Raw genomic sequence first — 23009 nt, 5'->3', positions numbered from 1 at the left:
TGCCCTCTTTTTTTCCCCCTATAGATTGGCAGGTACACTGTCTCCCACAGGGCTCCAAGTCAGGCCCATGCCTGACTCTTTGCTCAGCTTTATCGCCAGAGGCTTGGGCTGCTGCAGTCTGATCTCATCTCACTCTAAAGCTGGGGCTGAGGCTCTTGGCTGCTGGGGTCCCGAGCTGTGCACATCCGCATCCTCCACGTAGGTCCACAGTGTCCCTCTAATTTGCGTGGAGTTTCCTCTGGAGTGTTCTCCCCAATTCTTCCCTGAGATTGCAGTCTCTCCACGTTTTTAAAACTATCTTCCCCTAGACTAGAGCAGTAAGCTCCCTCTCTATTCTGCATCTTCAACAGTGAAATCTGAGTGTCAGTTTTCATAACAGTATCCTTTGATGAGATGAACATTTTAGTATGGATGTTGAATTTATCAATTTACAAATTTTATTGGTACAGCATATTGCTCTAAGAAATCTTTATCTACCATAGGGTTATAAAGAAATTTACCATGTTTTTCTGTGACAGCTTTGTAATTAGTGTATAATTTATGAAGAGTTTTTGTATGATATCAGGTAGTTGGGTTGAGGTTTATTTTGTTCTCATTTGTATAGCCTCTTTTTCTTTTTTTAAGATTTTTTTATTTAAAAGGGACAGTTATAGACAGGGAGGGAGGGATAGAGGGAGAGAGGGAGAGAGAGAGAGAATGAGCGAGCAAGTACTATTGTCCATTTGCTGCTTTACTCCCCAAATGGCCCAAAGGCTAGGATTGAGCTAGGCTGCCGCTAGGAGTCTGGAACTCCACCCAGATCTCCGACATGGGTGGCAGGGACCCAAGCACTTGGGCCATCTGCTGCTTTCTCAGTCGCCTTAGCAGACAGCTGGATCAGAAGTGGGAAGTGGAGCAGCTGGGATAAGAGCTGGTATTCATGTGGATGCTGTTGTCGAAGGTGGCAGCCTAACCTGCTGTGCCACAGTGCTGCTCCCAGATATCCTGTGGTTCTGGCACCATTTGTTGATAGACTTTCTGCTCATTTAGTTTTTGTGATTGCAGAGTTGTATGGTAAGAGTATGTTTGCTTTTGTAAGAGACCACCCAACTGTCCCCCGAAGTATCTGGCAGTTTGTACTGCCAGCAACAGTGACTGAGTTGTTGTTGCTCTACTTCCTCATCTACGTTGAGTGTCATAAGTGTTTTGGATTTTGGCCATTCTGATGGGATGTGGTAGTGTCTAGTTTTAATTTGCATTTTCCTAATGACACATGATGGGGGAGCAGCTTGTCTTGGGCTTATTTCGCATCTGAATATCCATGCACATCTGGCACACATCCCAGCAGTTCCACTTCTGGGCATAAACTCAGAAGGATGAAAGCAAGGTCTTGAATAGGTACTCGTATGTCATGCTCATAGCAGCATTATTCATCATAGCCAAAAGGTGGAAGCAACTCAGGCGTTCTGGATGTATGAATGGATACTCAAAATGTGGTATGTACGTGTAATGGAATATTATTCCAGCTTCAAAAGGAAGGAGATTCTCACCCATTGCTGCAACATGGATGAACTTTGAATAAACTGTGCAGAGTGAAATAAGCCAGTCAAAAAGAGAGCAGTCCTGTCTGATTCTACTTCCATATAATACCAGGGTTAGTGTACTTCATAAACACGGGAAGTAGAATGCTGGTTTCCAGGGGCTGGGGAGAGGGAGGATGGGGAGTTAGTGTTGCATGGGTGCAGAGCTTCGTTTTTGCAAGATGAGAAAGATGTTCTTGATATGGTTGGTGGTGATGGTTGCATGACAATGTAAATACATTTAATGCTAGTGAACAATACCTTTAAATATGGTTAAGTTGTTAATTTTATGTTACTTGTATTTTACCACAGTTAAGAATGAAACACAGTAACGACTGTATCATCTCATTACAACTTGAGGAAACAGGAGAGCAGCTCTTGTTGTAGGTGGCAGTGGGTAACCTGATGCATTCCTGGTGTCTTTCAGGCCTGGCGTTGCGCTGACCATGCAGGCGTTTTCAGAAGAGGAGAGGAAGCAGTGGTTGGAAGCTCTGGGTGGAAAAGAAGCTGTAAGAATAACCAGTGGCTGAGCTTTATTTCAAGTCCTTCAGAGTCGCCTTGTGTTCATTCTTGGTATTTGTGCTTGATAGTATTTGAGAAAAGCTCCCTGCTGCAGCTGGTATTGGAATTCCTCGTGGAAGCATTCAGCATTCTTGTAATTTGGCTTGGGGTAGCAGCCGCACACGTCAGATGGGTGTATCATTAGTTTTTATTTCTGATTTCTCTCGACTCTGCTGCTCCGATTTGCTTTCCTTGAGGAAGGCATCCGAGTTCTCAGTTTCTTCTTTCCTCCCTAATGGTACTTTGGGTGAGGAGCGCAGTAAATGCTGGCAGTGTGTTCATCTCAGTGGAGATGAGGCAGTGTCACAAGTAGCTGCTGTAATTATTTTGCTTGATTTAATGATTTATGGTTTAGTCTAATGGTTTCCAATATGCAGGGTGATGTAGCCTCAGTGAATGGGCCTCTGTATCAGATTGGTTTGAATAATGAAGTAAAGATAGTGATACGCATCGGGATACACTGGGTTCATTCTGTTTGCCACTTGATTCAAACATTAATTTCATTTTGGTAGACTTGTGGTGTTTGGGAGTTGAGAATTTGATAGCTCATGTATTCAATTGGGGATTTAGTGAGGATAATTATAGAAACTACCACAGAACGAATTTAAATAAACTCTGCTTAAAGTATTATGACTCAAAATAAACTAGCAGGGCAGGTGCCAGGTGAGCGTCTCTGGAAGGAATTAGCCATTTTAGTAGGGGTGAAAGAAACAGAAAGAGCATGGTGGGAGAAGTGGGATTGGAATCACATGCAGCAAGAGGAGAGCGGTTTCCCAATGGAGCTTATGAAGTGGGCAAAAGATGGACTTAGCTGGTGCTAACAGAGAAAACCCTGTGGGACTCTAGGACATGGGGACAGTGAACTGAGTCCCCACTGTGTGCAGTGTCTTGATTTGGCATTTGACAGGTGAAAACTCACATGAATGCTTTTGAAAAACAGATGCTGTGCAGGGGGAGTAAATCATCCTCACAAATAAAGCAGTGATCAGATTTCTGAGTCGCATTACTGTAATTGAGCTGTATTTAGATGACATAGTTTTATTTCCGTTTATTCCTGGTTTGTCCTTAAAATTTCTAGCTGGGAGTTACGAGTCCTTACAGTGTATGTGCTTACTGAGATGTGAAGTGGATTATCCTGATCCTTTTTAGTGAAGGCAGTGTGCTTAAACTGGGAGGTGTGTCCCCAGAGTTTCAAGAAGCACTTTGGAAAGTGAGTTTGCATAGCTGAAAAGATCATGTGATTGAGTCACTTCTCCATTAGAGTAAGAGCCAAATACTGAACTCAGACACGCCCACAGAGGCAGGGCTGCACAGTTTATTTGGGGACAGTTAGAGTGTTGCTTTTTCACAGGTGCTGTGTGCCTTGCAGATGCTGGGCGAGCAGCTGGAATTCCTAGAGGCTGCTCAAAGCGATCCCTGGGCTGTTTGAGAGGTAGCTGTTTAAAGCATGGGCAGAGACAGCTATCACTGTCTTAAGCAAATACCAGATGTTAGGACTGGCTGTGGAAAAAATGGGCTTCATCTTTCTGGTGAGCAGGCAGCAGTGTCTTTGTCCTCTGTAGCTGGAAGGTTGGACATTTCTACTTCCCGTAAACTCTCAGGACACTCTGTAGCGACCATGGCCCCTGCGTGTTACTTTTGCTGGTTGGACGTACCTCTGGGAGAGTGAAGAGCCTCTCAGATGTGCTCCATGCTGCCTATGTTTGCATCAGAACTCCTGATACTGCGCAAGAGCAGAGAGAACCTTGCACTGTTTCTTTGCACGCTTGCTTCTGACACCAGATGTGTGGGTGTTCTCTTGCGTCCAAGTCTCTTATGCCAGTTGGGTGTCCTACAGTTTGTTCAGTCCAGCTCTGACAGGGGTTGCCTGGAGTTAGCATCAGACCCCACAGCTGAAGGGCCCAGGCCCCCAGGGCTGTCCCTGTTTGAATTGCTGAGCACAAGGCTGCTGTCCACTACTGGGGATGCCCACAGGCTTCCCCTGTAGGTTCAGTAATTTGTGAGAAAGGCTTGCAGAACTCAGGGGAAACATCTCGCTTGCATGTCTTGATGTATCATGGAGGAGCCAACTCAGGAACAGCCAGATGGAAGAGCCACATGGGGTAGCGTGTGGCACGAGGGTTGGGTGGGCACACACAGCTTCCCTTTGTGGGAGTGCCATCTTCCCAGCTGCCCCATGTGTGCACCAACCTAGAAGCTCATCAGATTTCATTGCTTCAGATTTTCTGGAGCTGTCTCCAGCTCACCCCCAGAGAGGTGCGAAGGTGGGACTGGAAGTGCCAGCCCTCCAATCACTTGATCCTTCTGATGCTCAGCCTTGCTCTGAGCCTGTCTCGGGATCCTGTGCTAAGACTACTCATGGTGTTAACTCACATGTGACCAGAAAGGACTTCAGTGACTCGTAAAATCCAAGGATGCAGGCATCCTGTGCCCAGAAAGCAAGGACCAAGACCAAGTATGTCTCTCAGGGACCATGATCCAATGTCAGATTCATAAAAATGTATTTTTTACGTGGTCCTCATTGTGCCTACTTGAATCATTTTCACTGATTTGTTAAAAATACTCTTCCTTTTCTCTTTCACTAGCTGTTCCATAGTTTTAATAGAGCCATCGTCCCAAGACCGGAAGGAAGTAAGTACAAATTTATAAAAACGAGCGTTCCTTTCTCTTTTCCACGCGTTAGCTTTTGCCGATCACTAACGTGCTGCTGTTCCTGGGGACTTGGTTGGCACCTGCTCTGCGCTGGTCCTCCGTTGCCTGTGTTCTGTCTTAGCCCCTGGGGACTGCCTCGGAGTTCCCGGGGCTGCTACAGCCCTCACCGAGCTTTCCCATTTCTGAGCTTCTCTGAGTCTTGCTCTGCAAAAACCTAGACACGTTCTCTACAATTCACTTTTTGTATCTTTTTAAAGCCGTAAATAATCACCTAAGAGTTTCAGGCACCCAGCGTCCAGTTGGCCTGGTGGCAGAGTCGCATGCACCCCTGGACTCAGGTCTTTGTTCCCTGTCCCTCGTATTCTTTCCCCACATAGTCTCAGAATGCTGGCTGTCACTGTGACTTGGAAAATAGCAACAGATAGCAGCTCTCAAGGATCTTCATATGCACACGGTCTGTCTTTGAGGGAAAAAAATACCTGCTAGTTTTGCACTCTCATTGTTACTGAGATGAAGCAAAAATGTGTTGGGATTTTCTAGGTGCTTGTATAGATTTGCTTTCCATATATTTGGAGAAATTAAGGCTACAGCTGTCAAATGGCCAGTTTGGAAACACTGTTCTGTAATATGATTTCAAAATAATTACGATCACTTAAGCCACCGTTTGAGTACAAGACATGGCCCCTCCATCCCAGCACTAGACATTGGTGAGGGGCCACGGGAGGGTGGTGAGTTCACTGAAGCATCACCTCTTTTTTTAATTTATTTATCTGAAAGGCAGATTTACACACACACACACACACACACACACACACACAATCTTCCATCTGCTGGTTCATTTTCCAAATGGCTGCAACAGCTAGGGTAGGGCCAGCCTGAAGCCAGGAGCCCAGAAGTCCATCCAGGCCTCCCACATGGATGGTAGGGACTCAAGTATTTGAACCATCCTCTGCTGCCTTCCCAGGTGCATTCGCAGGGTGCTGGATAGGAAGTGGAGCAGCCAGGACTTGAACTAGTGTGAAGCACCTGGTTAACCTTCTCCCTCTCTCCTTTGCTTGGTGCTTCCTCTTTCTTCCTCGTTCATCTTCTTCCTCCCTTTTTCTTTTTTCTCCTTGCTTCTTTGCTCTTTCTTTCTTATTTAATAGAGAGAAATTAAAACATGCCATTTTTTTGGAGGGGGTGGGAGTGGGGGATAGTTTAAGCAGAAAGAAATATTTGAATTTGTAAAATGTAAATTGTGTGTGTGTGTGTGCGGGGGTAGAGAATCAGGAAAGCCCTGCTCGGTTTTCAGTAAAATTTTCCTCAAGCTGAGCATTATGGATTAGGTACAGAGCTTGTATTTGTGGGTCATTCATGTAGCCCCTGTGAGAGCCAGGAGTTAGCGCTGCTGTTGTATGGGTTCTGAATGCAGTGGTGAAGGGGACTGCTTTTCTTGGTTTCATTTTTGAAACAAGAATTGTCTTTCATTGAGGTATACATATGTCACCTATTCATTGGGAAACACATGTATTAGAAAAAATAAAAAATTTTAGTTTTGAAATTCTGTGCCACATGATCATCTATTTTAAATTCATTTTGAAAATATTATTTTGAAAATGTGGTACATGGTAGCATAAAATCTCAACAGTTTACCTGAAGCTTATTTTCCAAATTAAAATTTTGTAGTCTTTCCTAAAGACCCGCCTCCCACCCCAACTTTAAAAAAAATTTTGTTTTCTTAGATTCTCAAGTAATGTATAGTTTTCCTTAGTTGAGCTTTGGTTGGAATTTTTAACAAAATGTATCTTGGTTACTAGATAGCATGCCTTAAAAATTTATGTCACTTTGTTATTTATTATTTTCAATACATTATATTATCTTGAAATTATTTTTAAGTTATAAATGTATTAAAAATCATTGAAAGTAGATATCCTGATTTTCCAGCAAATTCTCTTCTAAATATATGAAATTTGAGAGTAGGCGTTTGGCCAGCAGTTAAATCATAGTTGCACATTGGGATACCTGGGCCGCGTTCCCAGCCTGCCTCCTGACTGCAGCTTCTTGCCAGTGCAGTCTCTGGGGCACAGTGGTGATGGCTCAGTGTTTGGGTTCCTGCTGCTCCTGTATGAGATCTGCGTTGCTTTCCCCAGCTGGCAGGTTGTGGCCCCAGACATTGGGCATTTGGGAATGAACCAGTGGATAGGAATCTGCCACCCTTCCCTCTCAACTCCCTTGGCATGTCTCTGCCTCTCAAATGAATAAAATTTGAAATTGATGAATTCTAACTTAAGTCACTTAAATTGGGAATAAGTCTTATTTATCTGTTTAAAATAGTGAAATAAAAGTTTAAGTAGCTTTTCCACTCCTTTCTGTGGGGAAAAGAGATATAAATAATTGTGTCCTTAAAAATTTTATCACTACTTCTTTTAGGTGCACAGTTGGATAAGATTGGATTCACAATTCTCAGAAAATGCATCAGTGCAGTTGAGACACGAGGTAATGTGATTATCTGAATCTTTTTATTCATGAAAGGACATAGGTATGTAAAAATCTAAAAATTGTTTGAAAACACTTGTTGCTTGCTGAAGTGTAGAATGAAATGTATTAAAACAGAATGCTCATTCTGGGTACCATGAGGTTAATTATTCATTTACTATGACAATTGGGGATATTTTTTAATGTCCATTTTTCTCTCCTTCATTAAAACATGAGATTAATGTTGACATGAGAGTCGTATTCATTTGCTACATCTGCCATAGCAAACCACCATGGACTGTGTTACTTTGAACAGTACAATTTTATCTTCTCCCAGTTGTGAAGGCTGGATGTCCAAGGTCAAGGTCGGTTTCTTCTGTTTGCAGATGAGGTCTTCCTGCTGTGTCCTCACATGGCCTTTTCTCTGTGCATGTATGGCCCTGGTGTGTCTCTTCATGTACCCAAACTTCTTATCAAGACCCAAATCCTATGACCTCATTGTTAGTTCATCACCCCTTTGAAGGCTCTCCTGAAGTGTGGTGTTTTGGGCTTCAGTGTGTGACTTTCAAGAGGGCACAGTTTAGCCTAAGAGAGGGGTCAGCACTGTTGGACACCGAGTCATGCTCACTTTTTGTTTTAAGCTGTGAAGAGACTCTCTCTCCTCCATTGTCTTGTGAATGGCCCTTAAAAAAATCAACTTTATTGAGGTCTAATTTTCATGAGGTAGCATTCACTGATTGTATCTGTGCAAATTGTTAAGTTTTGAACAATGTATCCAATTGTGTAACTGCTATTGCAGTTGTAGAAGATTCTGTGCCTGCCTCTGATTTTTTCTTGCTGCTTTACAGTCATCCCCTATGACCCCCTTATCCTTGGCATCCACTGAGCTGCTTTTTCTCGCTCTGGTTCTGCCTGCCTGTTTCTAAAACATTTCCTACAGATGGAATCATGCAGCACATGGTCTTTGCACTCTGGCAATATTTGGTGTAGTGCTTTTGAGATTCATCCTGTTGGATGTATCTTTAGCTCATCTCTTTATCACAGTATTCTGTTTTATGGATATATAACAATTTGTTTATTGGTCTGTTGTTAAATATTTCAGTTGATTCCATTAAAGTTTTAAGGAAACTAATTCCTCCACTGACCAAAAGCCTGAAGGAATTTTCTTTGTAGTCTCTAAGAAAAAGTCTTTGCAGATATTGAACATTGCAAAACAGGCTGTTTGTGGGTGTTGAAGTTCTCTTTGTTTAGAGACCCAGCGAGGCATGGATAAGTTGAATATTTAACTCACTTTTCAAATCATGTACATTCTAGTCCTATGTTGGATGACTTAGTGGGATGAAGCATGGCATTCACATGTTCCATCGATACGAGGTTTTTGTTTTAAATCCAGGACTGCCACCTGTGAATTCAGATCCTGGGTAACAGATGAATATGAGCTGTTTCATGATTTGGGGATTTGCCCATCAGTAATAACAACTCAAGCTCTGAAAGCCTTTTCTTCCACACTCACTCACAAGGGCAATTCGGACTGACAGGTTTTCATTCATTTCAGCCTGCACTGAAGTTATCTGACAAATTTGTTCATTTTCCTAGCGCTTGGAAAAATAATTTTAGTATCTCTCACTCAGCCCTCATGTTTTTCATCTGAAGTTCTTAAGTTAGAATTTTAATCATATCACTTGCATGCTTATCAGTTTTGATAAATGAAATTCTTTCTCCAAAAGGTATGTTTTATTCATACCTTTACTTCTGCCTGAACAGATAAAGATCTCAGTAGAAGGCTTTCCGATTGGCATGTGTAGTTTTATAGAGTGTTATGTACATTGAAAGGTGTAAATATATTGGAATCTGCATGTATTAAGTGTGTTTTATTATCGATATATAGATTATTGACTATCTTTTAAAATAAGGCAGAAACACAGAAGGAGAGCTCTCATTTACTGGTTCACTATCCAAATAGCCTCAGCGGCCTCCAGCTGGGAACTCAACCCAGATGCCCCACATAGGTGGCAGGAACCCTGTTACTTGAGTCTTCGCCTCTGCCTCCCAGGTTCTGCATTAGCTAGAGGCTGGGTCAGCTGCTGAAACTGGGCATGGGTGTCTTAACCACCAGGCTAAACACCCGTCCCAAATTGTGGAGTACTTTTAATAGAAGAGTGAGTCTACACAGTGTATGTTTGATTTTTCCCATTTAATAACTCATCCAAAAAAGTAGTTTTTCTTTCTAAATCTTTGTCTTTAAAGCCTTTCATTATTGAAACCTGTTGCTTTCACTTGAGTAATAGACTAAAAATAGAGTTAGAGAATCAGCAGTCAGATCATGTTATTAAAAATGATGGGGAACCTTATAGAATCTTTGTCTTATAGCTTAAATTTGGGAGTTCCTTCTGAGCATACTTCTCTTTTTTAAAAAATTATTTTATAAGATTCTTATTTATTTATTTGAAAGGCAGAATTATGGAGAGAGAAAGAGTGAGAGATCTTCCATCTGCTGGTTTAGTCCCCACATGGCTGCAATGGCCAGGGCTGGGCCAGGCTTAAGCCAGGAGCTTATAATTCTGTGCAGGTCTGCCAAGTGGAGGCAGGGATCCTAGCGCTTGGGCCATCTTCTGCTGCTTTCTCAGGCACATTAACAGGGAGCGGGATTTGAAGTAAGCAGCTGGGCTTTGAACTGGAGCTCATGGGATGCTGCCTTAACAAGTGCCACACAATACCCCACCCCCACCTTTTTCATTTTATTTTTTATTTGAAGGGCAGGGCTGGTGAGGAGGGAGAGAGAAATCAGCAATCTTCCATCCACTGGTTCACTCCTCAAATTCCTGCAACAGCCAGGGCTGGGCCAGGTTTGAAGTCAGGAGGCCAGCCTCTCAAGTTTTCCTCGTGGGTGGCCGGGACCCAAGTACTTGAGCCATCACCTGCTTCCCCTCCAGGGTATGTGTTAGCAGGAGGCTGGCTTGGAAGTGGAATAGCTGGGTCTCCAACCAGGCATGTCAAGATGGAATGTGGGCATCACAAGTGGTGACTTAGCTGCTGTGCCAGTGACTGACCCAGGAATATTGCTCTGAATGATTTTCCCCAAACCGGCTCTCCTGGATATTGAGCTCTTTTGTGCCACAGGTGTTGCTTCATACACTTTTTCTTTATTTTTTCTTTTTAAGATTTATTTTATTTATTTGAAAGAGTTACAGAGAGAGGTAGAGACGGAGAGAGAGGTCTTCCATCTGCTGGTTCACTCCCCAGATGGCCACAACGGCCAGAGCTGCGCTGATCTGGAGCCAGGAGTTTCTACTGGGTTTCCCACGTCCCAAGGACTTGGTCCATCTTCTGCTGCTTTCCCAGGCAATAGCAGAGAGCTGGATCGGAAGAGGAGCAGCCGGGACTAGAACTGGCATCCATATGGGATGCTGGTGCTTCAGGCCAGGGTGTTAACCCATTGAGCCATGGCGCCGGCCCCTCTTTTTTTTTTTTTTTTTTTAAATCAAGGTAAAGCTAGTTTATGTTCCTGTATTAAGAACCCTCCATATTTTCTTAGCTTAAAACACAAGAGTTAAATGGGAACTTAAAGTTTGTGGAAAGATGGAATTCAGCGGTACACTTATTTGGTGCCAAAAAATAAAAAAAATGCAAAAATCCATACATGTGTGAGTTATTTCTAAAGTTCATGGAAAAAATGCATGCTATGAAAAAATATGCTTGGGCTCCAAAATTTTTTTGTACCCCAAAATTATTTTGTACCCCAAAAAACTCCTCTTTTTTTTAAGTTCCATTTTCCCAGAAACACTTTTAAGTTCCTTTGTGGTTTGTACTCATCAAGCGCTGGTGGGAAGCCTTTGCTCATCACTGTGGTAACTGGGCTTCTGGAGCAACCGGCCAGCTTCAAAGTTCCTGGTTGCCCAGTCAGAGGGAGACTGATCTGGAGGGCTTTGGACCAGCAAATAAATGCTCTGGCCTTGCAGTGAATCACATGTGCTCACAGCTAAATGGCTATCCATAGCCATATGGCTTCACTCAACCCCAAAGGCTACAGGAAACACAGCCCTACCAGGAGTCTGCAAAACAGAGAGCTGGCGCATCGCATTCATGACCACTGTGTACTTGGTGGGTCTGCATGCATCATGACCTAGAAGCATTCATTGAGATCTGATTGAAGAATTACTTCTATCACTATGTTGAGCATCTTAAATATTTCTATTGTTCTCTGTAAACTCCCATTTCAATTGGTCTGGTGAAAGCAGTTAACCTTTCTAAACTATTTTTTAATAAAAGGACATTTTGCATTTTTGGTATTAACATTATTTGTGGTTTCACTGAAATATTTGCGAAGCATCAGGCAGATGTCTAATATTTACTACAGTCCTCAGTACCATAAGAAAGTAGTTTAGCAACATATTAACATATCTTAGATAACAAAGAACATATATATGATATGTAGAATAATATGACTTAATATTTATAGTATACATGAGTATAGATATTAGTGTATGTTGGCCTGAGTGGGACTATTTAACAAGATGAGAACAAGCCCCGTTTTGCTGCTGTATCAGAATCAATTACTTGTACTCTCTCATTTCCATAGAATTGTGTGCTCATACAGTTATGGTATGGGTGGGAGTCAGATCTGCTGATCTTTTATCCATATATTAAATGCATGTTAATTACGTGTACCGACTCCAACGTTGAAAATTACTGCTTACAACTACCAAGCTGAAGCAGTTCCTAGAGCAGTTGTTCGCAGACTTTTCTGTGCACTGCAGTCACCTGGAATCTTTAAAGTAAGTGGTCTGACTAAATTGCTACTGGGTGTGAACTAGAAGTGGGAGTTGTCATACCACCTCCCAGGGGATTCTGATACATAGCACAGTTTGGGACTCTCTATCTGAAAAGAAGAGTGGCCATCATTGGAGAAATGGAATACACTAATTGTTGTCTTCCTGTTGGTCATGTTCTGCTACATGGGGCATTTTCTCTTAATTCTTTTTAAAAAATAACCCAACCTAAATCCAAACAAACAAAATAGAAAAGTTCTGAAGAAATGGAGCAGTGTTCATTTCCGTCCTTCAATAGTGTATCATCGTTAAACCTGGTTCTAACATGAAGCCAGTTGGTTAACCAGTATTTATTGAGCCAACACAGGGTGTATATAGTCTTGCTCTAGGCCTTAAGGGTTGTTTGTATTTACATCTAACTGTTGATCCATTAATGGTAGACAGAACATAGAAATTTGTAGGGAATTGAAGTTTACAGGTAATAAAAATGTTACAGGCGTGGGTGTTTGGCCTAGTGGCTAAGATGCCTGTGTCCCATGTAAGAGTACCTGGGTTCGACACCCTGTTCCGGTCCCTGACTCCAAATTCCTGCTAATGCAAACCCTGGGAGGCAGAAGTGTATGTGTCAAGTAATTTGGTTCCTGCCACTCGTGTGGGAGGCCCGGATTATGTTTCAGGCTCCTGGATTCAGCCTAGCTGTTGTGGACATTTAGGAAGGGAAGCAGTGGTTGGAAGCTCCGTCTGTCTCTTGTGTCTGCCTCTCAAATGGAAATTTAAATCAAGTTACGAGTTTGCAGGAGAAAATCTTAGTCTTTGATGGACTGGGAGAGATCTGTGAATTAAGAGCTGTGTTTAGGAATGGGCTTCCTTAGGATTAAAGCAGGGGTAGGGGTTGTCCAGTCTGTGGGCCAGAATAAGGCCTGTGAAATCAGTTAGTCTGGCCCTACCAAGGCAAATGTGTGGGGGAATTGAAATTTGACAAATCCGTAGCAGGCTAATTTTCAAGTTGATAATGATATGGCCGTGAATAATGTTATGAATATCCAGATGGCCCTGGGCAGAGGAAAGCATCCCCACCCCTGATTTCAAGGGTAGGAAAGTCTGTTTTGGCATGTAGAAAAGTCCCAGCAAGGATGCGGAGAGCCAGTGTGACTGAGACAAGCCAGAGCTGACCGGGAGGAGAACATGAAGAGTCGGTTGAAGCAGGTACTTGGGCACCTGGTTTTGCTGCGAAGGTACTGGGTGAGGGGTAGTGGGTGGTAGAGAGCAAAGTAGCAGGCTTTAAAATGTCAGCATGAACACTAGCATTGGTAGCCCGTGTGGGATGCCTGGGGTTCCTGCTGATGATGGAGTATTCTGTAAATGAGGCCCTGAGTCTGGCTAATAGACGTTGGTGTGTTTGTGGAAGCAAATAGTATATTCGTATTCAGGAAATTTTGCTGTGGTCATGCTGGTTATGCTTAGCAGTTGACTGTACAGAGAAGATGAGAGTTCTGTAAGAAGTCTCACCTTCAAGTGTTAGTTTAGGAAGCAGGACGTTGAGGAAGCTTAGGGCGCATGGCAGGCCTGATGGCCTACACCGGGCTTGAAAAGTGCTTGCTCTGTTGAATGAGAAGTGGTGGCTGGACCCCTGCTCTAGGCAGTGAGAGAGATCCAGTGAGGAGAGTGGTTGGGTGGAGAGATGGATGTTCTGATCTTCTGCTGTGAGGAAACAGAAGCAGCCATGGGAGGCTTCAGGTGGGTAGAGTTTATGAAGAGCCTGGGTGACCGGTCTCTGTAGCTTTGCAGATTGTGGAAGGGAGCATGTGGATATAAAGTACATCTTCTGTCCTAAATTGGGAAGTCAAGAGACGACATAATACAAATGGCTAAGGGTGGCCAAGTGTCAGGGTGTCTGAAGCCAAGGGCCATGAAAATTTCAAGCTCTTTGTAGGTGAATCCCAGCAAGTTGAGTAGTACTTGTGACAGCTTTCATTATCCCACTGTCTCTGTGTGCCATGGAATTTCGGGGGCCCTTTGTGGGAGAGCACCCTGCTGGTCTCAAGCAGGTGAACACAGCCCTGCTCTCATCGCCTTGGCCTTACTGAAAGCAGACACCACCGCATAGCTTCTGGTGGCTTTGGAGCTGTTGTGATGGGGTTATGAGGTCGGCTGTTCTGCCTGCATTGCTGGGACACACAGTAGGCTCAGCACCCCCCTTGGCCCCTCCTGAGCCTCTCGGATACCCTGACTCAGAGTGCCCAGCTCTTGAATTGGTTTCTATAAGGACAAGAGGAATTGTCCAGGTCCACGTGTAGGTTGGGTGTTACAAGGAAGGATTTTGGCAGAGGAGAGAGTGGGGGTTGCAGAGGAGATAATTGAAAGACTGTGATACTGTGAGCATCCTTGGGCAAGACGGCAGGAATGGCAGGGGAGGGCTGTGGGGCAAGGGAGGCTCTAGGGTTACTTTCTGGAGGCTTGACCTGCCTTTGGATGATAGGTAATAATCAAGCTGCAGCTGCAGTAAAGTGTGCATTTGGAGGGCTTCATAGCCCTCCAAACCTTAGTTTCTTAGAAAGAAGAAATACAGTAAGTAGGAAACTTGCACTGTCTACCTTGCACACAGGTTTGTGACATTAAAAGAGCTAGATTTGTGTGACATATTCATGAACCCTGTATCTTCACTACCTCTCTGGGTTCTTGCCCTGTGTTGTTTGAATCCTGAAACCTGTGTCTTCCTCGTTTGGCAGTTTTATTGCCTGATACCGTTCATTATATCCCCTACATTTTTTTTTTCCTGGAGCTTTACTTGGCATGGAGAAAACATCTTCATTATCCTTTGCATGCCTCTTCTGTCTGAATACAGTTGGGGCCTGGGCCACATGTGAGGATTCCATGAACAGTCGCTTTCTGTTCAAGGACGCAGCTTTCACTAAAACGCCACGTCGGCATCGCTAGCTGTTAACAGGCATTTGTAAGATCATGGGAAGCCTTTGTTCTATATGTGCCTGGAATTGGAACTTTCACATACATATATGTTGATTTTCAGTCTGCTGTGAATTCGTGGTTGCACACATCTGTGTAAGCATCTCTCTGGATTATGGACAACTCGTTAGACATAGGAAGATACGTTGCATTGGTGTGCAGGGGCTGTATGGTTTCAGAGCTTGCAGGGCAGTGACGCAATTTCCTTGAGCGAGCGAGTCACTCCCTTTCCTAAAAGGGAGCCATCTCTCCTAGGCCTACACCTTGTCTTTTTTGGGACCTGCACTGCACCCCATGTTTCAGGTGCATGAGGAGCAAAATAAGTCTCTTTTGCTATTTTCTTAAGTTATGATTTAAGCGAGATTTGTATGCCACTTTTGTTTATGAGGTTTCTCTTTTAAAAAGCTTCCATATGTGAATAATTTGAATATTCACTTCAATTTTCTAGAGCATGGCATTAAAACGTCGGCCTAGGCAAGCTGTCAGTTATCAAATTCAGCATTGTAACAAGCTGTGAACTCGTGGGGTGGAAGCAGGAAGCCACATGTAAGAGGAAAATCGTTGATTTGTCCTATGTAAAAGTAAGCGTCTCTTCCTTTTACAAAGCTGGGTTTTAGGTTTTTGGAAAATCTTACTGAAGTTGATTTGAGGTTGTTTCTGATTCCAGAACTCTCTGGAGTTGTGTGCAGTCTTGAAATGTGCTCTGGGTGGTGATTAGTGTATATTTCAGTATTAATCTTCGGGGGTGTGGGAGAGAAGATGCCGAGAGTGAACCTGCAGCATATTTTTACCACCATGGCACATTAATCTTAAATTGCCAAGGGCAAATTCCATGCAAAATGAAGAAAATACAGAACAGCTGTCTGCAGAAAATTTACAGCAAGTAGACCAGTGTTTCTCACTTGCTGTCTCTTTTTTAATCAAAATGGGTGTGAGGGAGTGTGGGTGGAAGTAGAGGACAGGCTCATGTGGGAGGGAGCTGAAGCATCTTGTGGTGTCTGCAGAGAGGCAACTGCAAAATGGAAAGACTAAATCCAGGCAAGTCAGAGCTGAATATTCATTTTTTCTCAATTAGTAATCGGATGTGTTTGAAGCAAACTCTGAGAAGCCGTTCATTTCCAAATGAATGGTCGTGTTTCATTAAGCAAATGCTTCCTATGATATGGCCTGCCTGATCCTGGCCTCCACCCCATGTCTGTCTGCTGAGGGTTTGGTTTATGGCTGTCACTCGTCCACCTCCAACCTCTTCTCTGTCTGTTACCTGCAGTTTTATCCAGTTTTCCCTCTCTAACACACTCAAAGAACAGGAGTGAAGAAGGTTAATAGGACCTAGAATGGTCATTGCAATAAACTGCTTTGGTTCTGGGTCTGCGCGTATTTGAAGCTGGAGGTTAGACAGGAGCAAGAGAATGTCAGAGGTGTATTTTCAAGGAGTGCTTGAGGTGACTTCAGACGGAAAAACTTGTAAACTATCTTCTTACAGGCGGGGCTACGTTTTGTGTGTGCGTATCAAGTTCTGATGAGGCCTATGCTGTTTTATTGTGCTATTCTCTGTACTCTTAGCATCGTTTTACCATTTATTAGTTCTGCGTGTTGAGTGCTCAGTGAACAGGAGGTACTCATTAGAAGTACCTTCAGAGGCTACTAGCACTGTGGCAATAGGGGTCGAAGCCACCACCTGCAGTGCTGACATCCCCTATAGACACTGGTTTGAGTCCTGGCTGCTCTGCTTCCGATCTTGTTTCCTGCTAATGGGCCTGGGAAAGCTGTGGAGGATGGCCCAAGTGCTTGGGCCGCTGCACCCATGTGGGAGACCCAGAAGAAGCTCCTGGCTTCAGCCTGGCCTAGTCCCAGCTTTTGTGGCAATTTCAGGAGTAAACCTCTCTCTGTAACTCAGCCTTTCAAATAAATAAATCTTTTTTTCTTAGGAAGAAAAGGTTCAGAAACTGAGGCTGATCATAATTATGTAGTCCCATTATTTTGCAAAACCTTTTTAAAAGTTTTTTTTGTTTGAAAGGCAGAATGACATAGGCAAAGGAGGGAGGGGGGAGAGAGAGAGAGAGAGAGAGTGATTGATTTGTCTTCCATCTGCTGGTTCATTCCCCAGAGGCTTGCGACAGCCCTGGCAGCAGGGTCAGGCTAAAGTCAGGAACCCAGAACTCTATCTGGATCTCCAATGGGTGGCAGGGACCCAACCACTTGAGCCATTTTAGGATTGCATTAGCAATTTATTGCAATGACCATTCTAGGTCCTATTAACCTTCTTCACTCCTGTTCTTTGAGTGTGTTAGAGAGGGAAAACTGGATAAAACTGCAGGTAACAGACAGAGAAGAGGTTGGAGGTGGACGAGTGACAGCCATAAACAAACCCTCAGCAGACAGACATGGGGTGGAGGCCAGGATCAGGCAGGCCATCTCCTAGGAACTTGTTTCCTGCAGGTCAGAACTTGCACCAGGCACTCTGGTGTGGAAAGTGGGCCTTCCACGTGGCTGCACAACCCACTCTCCTACCATGCACACCCCGGAGAAGCCTCACGGCTGACTCAAGGTTCTGGGAGCACTGAGTGGTGTTAGTTGTGTGTGTGTTTTTTTTTAAATGTAGCAGTTTACACAGGAAAATCAGACACCCGAGTTCAATTTATCTGGTAATTTTATGTGACTCTTTAACAAGCAGCAAAATTAACTGGTTTGACTTTTAACCTCCTGAACATTTGAGCAGTAAAGCACAATTCTCTCTTTGAGAAAACAAAAGACAGGAAGTAGCTCAGAAAGAATGGCAGGGCTTTTAGATTATGTCTGGTTTTCCCTTGGAAGCTGAAACAACAATAAAAACAACAACAACAACAAACACAACACGGCTACCTGGCCACCCAGGGAGGAGCTTGTCCTGGCTTTGCTACAGTTGGTTTAGACTTAGTACCTGCTGCAGCAGCTGCCGGGGTGGAGAGGCAGGTGGCAGCAGTGAGACACTGTCAGGCCTTGTACTCGTGTTCTGGTCACTACATCCAGGGAGGGAAAGGAGTCTTGGAAAAACCACAGCTAGCTTTTGCCTTGAGCTTGAGCCTCTTTGCCAATTTATATTGGGAAAATTTTCCCACTGCTTACCCCTGAGCTGTATGAGCGACAAGTTTGGCATAACTTTGCCGAGGCAGCCATCTTCACAGCCGTAAATTCTCTACTGTACAGAGGACTGGAAGAGAGGGGCCGGCAGGCTCCAAACACATGAGAAGATAAGCAACTAGAAATGCCGATTGCCTGATTGGATCACTTTCTACTGTATATGTGTGTGAGATATTGTACTGTACTCCACAAAATGTTCTTGTATTACATGCTACTTGAAATGTTAAAAAAAAAAAAGTTAGTGCTTTTATTAACTGTCTCATCTTTTCTAGCTTAATTTACTACTTATCCCTTCCTGGTGTTACATACATCCAGTGGGCTTTACTCAGCACTTTTTAAAAAATATTTACTTATTTGAAAGGCAGAGTTAGAGAGGAAGGGAGAGACAGAGATTTTCCATCCACTGATTTACTCCCCAAATGGCCGCAGTGGCTGCAGCTGGGCTGATCCAAAGCCAGGAGCTAGTAACTTCATCTGGGTCTCCCAAGTGGGTGCAGGGGCCCAAGGACTGGAGTCATCCTCCACTACTTTGCCAGGCACATTAGCAGGGAGCTGGATTAGAGTGGAGCAGCCAGGACGTGAACTGGTACCCGTATGTGATGCTGTCACCACAGATGTTGGCTTTACCTGCTATACCACTACACTGGCCCCAGCCAGCACTTCAAAAGTGTTTCTTACAGGAAAAACATTGGAGGAAAAATGGTGGAGATACAACTATTTTTTGTAAGTTTTTAAGCTGTTTATTCAGTGAGAGGAATACATAAGAAAGTGAGGGCTTTATTTAGGGGAGAAAGACAGGCCTAGAAGTCGAGTTGGGTCCATACCAAGCAGAGAGCAGGCCAGGAGCCACGTGGAACAAGCAAGTAGGCAGGAGAGCAGAGAGCGGGTGGCCCGAAGGTCACACACCTACGGAGCAGCAAGGGCTGGGGCCACCTTGGTCCACACCTTTTATCCACCTCCAAAGGGGAGTGGTTACGTAGTCTGAGTGGCAGGTGAAGTTCACGTGGGGTCAGGTAGGGGCATGAGGAGACACAGGGGACATGGTCTTCCAGCTCACAAATCTAATCAGTTTTATCCTGTCTGCCTACATCACTGCCCCCTCAGAGATTCCAGACCTTAATTTTAAAGGATGCTGAAGGGCGTAGAATCATCCTAGCTTCTGTAGCTGCTTCTTGCTTATGAGGGGTGTACCACAACCCTGCTGTACTGTTCTTAAAGCGTAGCTTCAGTCTGATTTTTAAGACAGGGCTCTGCGATTGTATGTTACTTGGAAGTTAACAAGTTACCTGGGGGCCAGCGCTGTGGCATAGTGGGTAAGACCTCCATCTGCAGTGCTGGCATTCTATATGGATGCTGGTTCAAGTCCTGGCTACTTTGCTTCCAGTCCAGCTCTCTGCTATGTCCTGGAATGGCAGTGGAAGATGGCCCAAGTCCTTGGGCCCCTGCACTCATGTGGGAGACCCAGAGGAAGCTCTTGGTTTCTGGCTTCAGGTTGGCACAGATCCAGCCTTTGCAGCCATTTGTGTAGTGAACCAGTGGAGTAAAAGACCTCTCTCTCTCTCTCTCTCTCTCTCTCTCTCTCTCATTCTCTCTCTCTCTCTCTCTCTCTCTGCCTTTGCCTCTCTGTGACTCTGCCTTTCAAATAAATAAATCTTAACAAGTTACCTGCACAGCTTCATGGATACTGATAAGAGACATAAAACTCTTGGTCAGAGACAGGACAGTTTATTACTCCCGGTAGCTGGAACATTGTATATTGTGCTGGCTCCCTGAGCCTTAGTTCACGAGAATACTGCAAAGAGGACCAGATGACACTAACACCTGATGCAGTGGGTGGTGTCACAGGAGAAGGCTCTAAGTCTAAGGAATCTTGTAGAAAGTCCAACAAGCAATCCTTTTTCTCTAGAGGGAGCCATTGTCTGTAAACTCCTGCTCATCTCTCTAGCGGGAAGATAAAGGAACAGAAGGTGTCCATATCATCTTCTGATGGTGTCAGTAGAAGTGGGTGAGTGGTGTGTTGTGAGAGACGCTTGTGAGCAGCTGAAGCAAGAGCGTGGCTGACCCCAGGAGCTGGGCTGCATACTTTGCCTTGGTTCTGTAGCCTCACATGAGCTTCTGGTAGATTTGAACAGGAGTATGCTGCACTCTCTGACAGCGAGTAGAATTGATGGGGATGGGAGAAGAGTAGAAGATGGAAGATGGGATAGCTGCTTGGATTTTAAAATAATTCAGATAAGAGATAATGAAGTTTTTTAAATGAATTTATCTTTAGAGATTTATTTATTTAGTTGAAAGAGTGATAGAAAGAGATCTTCCATCTGCTGTTTCACTCTCTAAATGGTCACAGTAGCCATGTTTGAGCCAGAACTGGCATTCCATCCAGGTCTTCCACGTGGATGGCATTGGCCCAAGTACTTGGCCTACCTTCCTCTGCCTTCCCAGGTGCATTAGCAGGGAGCTGGATTGGAAGCTCGGTGGTCAGGACTTGAGTCAGCACTCTGATACGGAATGCCAGTGTCGCAAATGGCAGTGTATCCTGCTGCCACAACGATGCCCCCTGTTTTATTCTTTTCGTAAGAAACTTACGAGACAGATGACATTATCCTCATTTACATGAGCAGCTGAAGCAGTGAGACATGTTAGTTATTTGGCATAGAGAGAAGGCAGGGAGAGAAAGAGCTCCCATTCAGTGGTTCACGGCCCAAATGCCTCCCAGCCCTGAGCCAGGAGCTGAATCCAGGCCTCTCGTGTGGCTGGCAGGAACCCCAGTACTTGAGCCATCTCCCCTTCCTCCCCTTCTGATGTAGCAAGAAGCTGGAGTCAGGATCCAGAGGTGGATACCAAACCAGGTGCTCCGATAACAGATATGGGTGTCTTAACTGTTAGAGCAAACACCTGTCCCAAGAGATAAGTCTCTGAGCTGGAATACTGCAAACTGTGATTAAGCCCAAGACTGAATTTTTAAATGTCTATTTTTTTTTGTAAAAAGAAAACTAAATTTTATTTAGAATGAGAAATACACTAAATTACAAATTTCAGAAAGTTGGAAAATAGTATAAACATTATACAAGGTGGAAAAATGATAATTTTTGAGCCGGCACCGTGGCTCAATAGGCTAATCCTCCACCTTGCGGCGCCGGCACACCGGGTTCTAGTCCCGGTTGGGGCGCCGGATTCTGTCCCGGTTGCCCCTCTTCCAGGCCAGCTCTCTGCTATGGCCAGGGAGTGCAGTGGAGGATGGCCCAGGTGCTTGGGCCCTGCACCCCATGGGAGACCAGGAAAAGCACCTGGCTCCTGGCTCCTGCCAGGATCAGCGCGGTGCGCCGGCTGCAGCGGCGGCCATTGGAGGGTGAACCAACGGCAAAGGAAGACCTTTCTCTCTCTGTCTCTCTCTCTCACTGTCCACTCTGCCTGTCAAAAAAAAAAAAAAAAAAAAAAAAAAAAAAAAAAAAATGATAATTTTTTATTAATCAGATAACTCAACTGTGTTTTTGTTATCTTGGATCTGTGATCTTTGCCTCATAAAAACCATTCTGAAAAAGCATTTTCTATGCATGGACTAAAAAGATAAATCAGTTTCGCCTCTGATACATCATCCATTTAATTACTTTTGCTATTAACAGTTTACAAAAATGTCTGCTTTCAGCTTCACAACTTGTTTCATCATGTCAGGTAAATTTCTGGGGTTGTTGCCACATTAAGAAAACCTCTTTCAAGTTTCTTTCACATACGATTCGTAAGATTTTGGGATATCTCAGGTTTTTACAAACCAATCTTAAAGAGTTTAAAATTGAAGACATTACTTGTTGGTTTCTTGTGATTGGTTTTGTGGAAGTAGCTTTTAAAGTTAACCTAGACATATCATCATTTCTAGTTTAAATTACTTTTTTTTTTAAAAGGAATTATTGCTTTTGGTATGATCAGAAATTGTTTATTTTGCAACAATTCACAGTGTCAGAATAGTTTACATGGTTTTCTCTGTCTGCTTTCTGCTTTTGTTTCAATTTTCCATTAATTTTTTTGTCCAGTTTCTTAGTAAACAAGTCTGTGGCCTTCACATGCATCTAAATACTTAGCTTATGGGACAAATGCTTGGTGCTGTTGTTGAGAGGCCACTTGGGATGCCCCTTGGGTCCCAGCTCAATTTTTTTTAAAGATTTATTTTATTTATTTCAAAGAGTTAGAGAGAGGTAGAGAGAGAGACATCTTCCATCTGCTGGTTCATTCCCCAGATGGCCGCAACGGCTGGAGCTGAGCTGATCTGAAGCCAGGAGCTTCTTCCGGGTCTCTCACATGGGTGCAGGCACCCAAGGTCTTGGGCCATCTTCTACTGCTTTCCCAGGCCACAGCAGAGAGCTGAATAGGAAGAGGAGCAGCGGGGACTAGAACCGGAGCCCATATGGGATGTGGGCACATCAGGCCAGGGCTAACGCCACAGCACTGGCCCCATCAATTTTTTTAAAGATATCCTTCATCTTTTTAAAAAAGATTTATTTATTTGAGAGAGAGAATTACAGACAGTGAGAGGGAGAGACAGAGAGAAAGGTCTTCCATCTGCTGGTTCACTCCCCAAACGGCTGCAATGAACTGGGCCGATCTGAAGCCAGGAGCCTCCAGGTCTCCCATGCAGGTGCAGGGGCCCAAGCATGTGGGCCATCTTCCACTGCTTTCCCAGGCCATAGCAGGGACTAGCTCAATTTTTGATCCCAGCTTTCTGCTAATGTGCACCGTGGGAGACAGCAAGTGATGACTTAAGTACTTGGGTCCCTGCCACCTATGTGGGATCCTGGATGAAGTTCCTGGCTCCTTGCTTTGGCCTGTCCCAGCTCTGGCTGTTGCAAGCATTTAGAGACTGAACCAGCAGATGGAAGATCTATCTCCAGCTTTCTTTTCTCTCTTCAAATGAGATGAAAATAAATAAGTTAAAAAA

At 44.1% G+C, this 23009-nt stretch overlaps 1 protein-coding gene across 7 annotated transcripts in view; it reads left to right on the top strand.

Annotated features, from left to right (window-relative positions):
• The window catches only part of ARHGAP10 (Rho GTPase activating protein 10), a 346158-nt gene that overhangs the window by 182932 nt on the left and 140217 nt on the right, over positions 1–23009 (top strand). For all 7 annotated transcript variants that reach the window (XM_070047463.2, XM_070047465.2, XM_070047462.2 and 4 more), the window contains 3 exons: positions 1987–2068; positions 4706–4751; positions 7182–7247. In XM_070047463.2, coding sequence (XP_069903564.1) covers positions 1987–2068; positions 4706–4751; positions 7182–7247 — 194 coding nt within the window. The remainder of the gene's footprint in view (positions 1–1986; positions 2069–4705; positions 4752–7181; positions 7248–23009) is intronic.

This window comes from Oryctolagus cuniculus, chromosome 8 (genome assembly GCF_051225735.1).
Source record: "Oryctolagus cuniculus isolate XC-2025 breed Fujian yellow rabbit chromosome 8, ASM5122573v1, whole genome shotgun sequence".
In the NCBI taxonomy this organism is placed as follows: Eukaryota; Metazoa; Chordata; class Mammalia; order Lagomorpha; family Leporidae; genus Oryctolagus; species Oryctolagus cuniculus.
The sequence above is the reverse complement of the archived record's forward strand: the minus strand, read 5'-3'. Positions and strand labels throughout refer to the sequence as shown.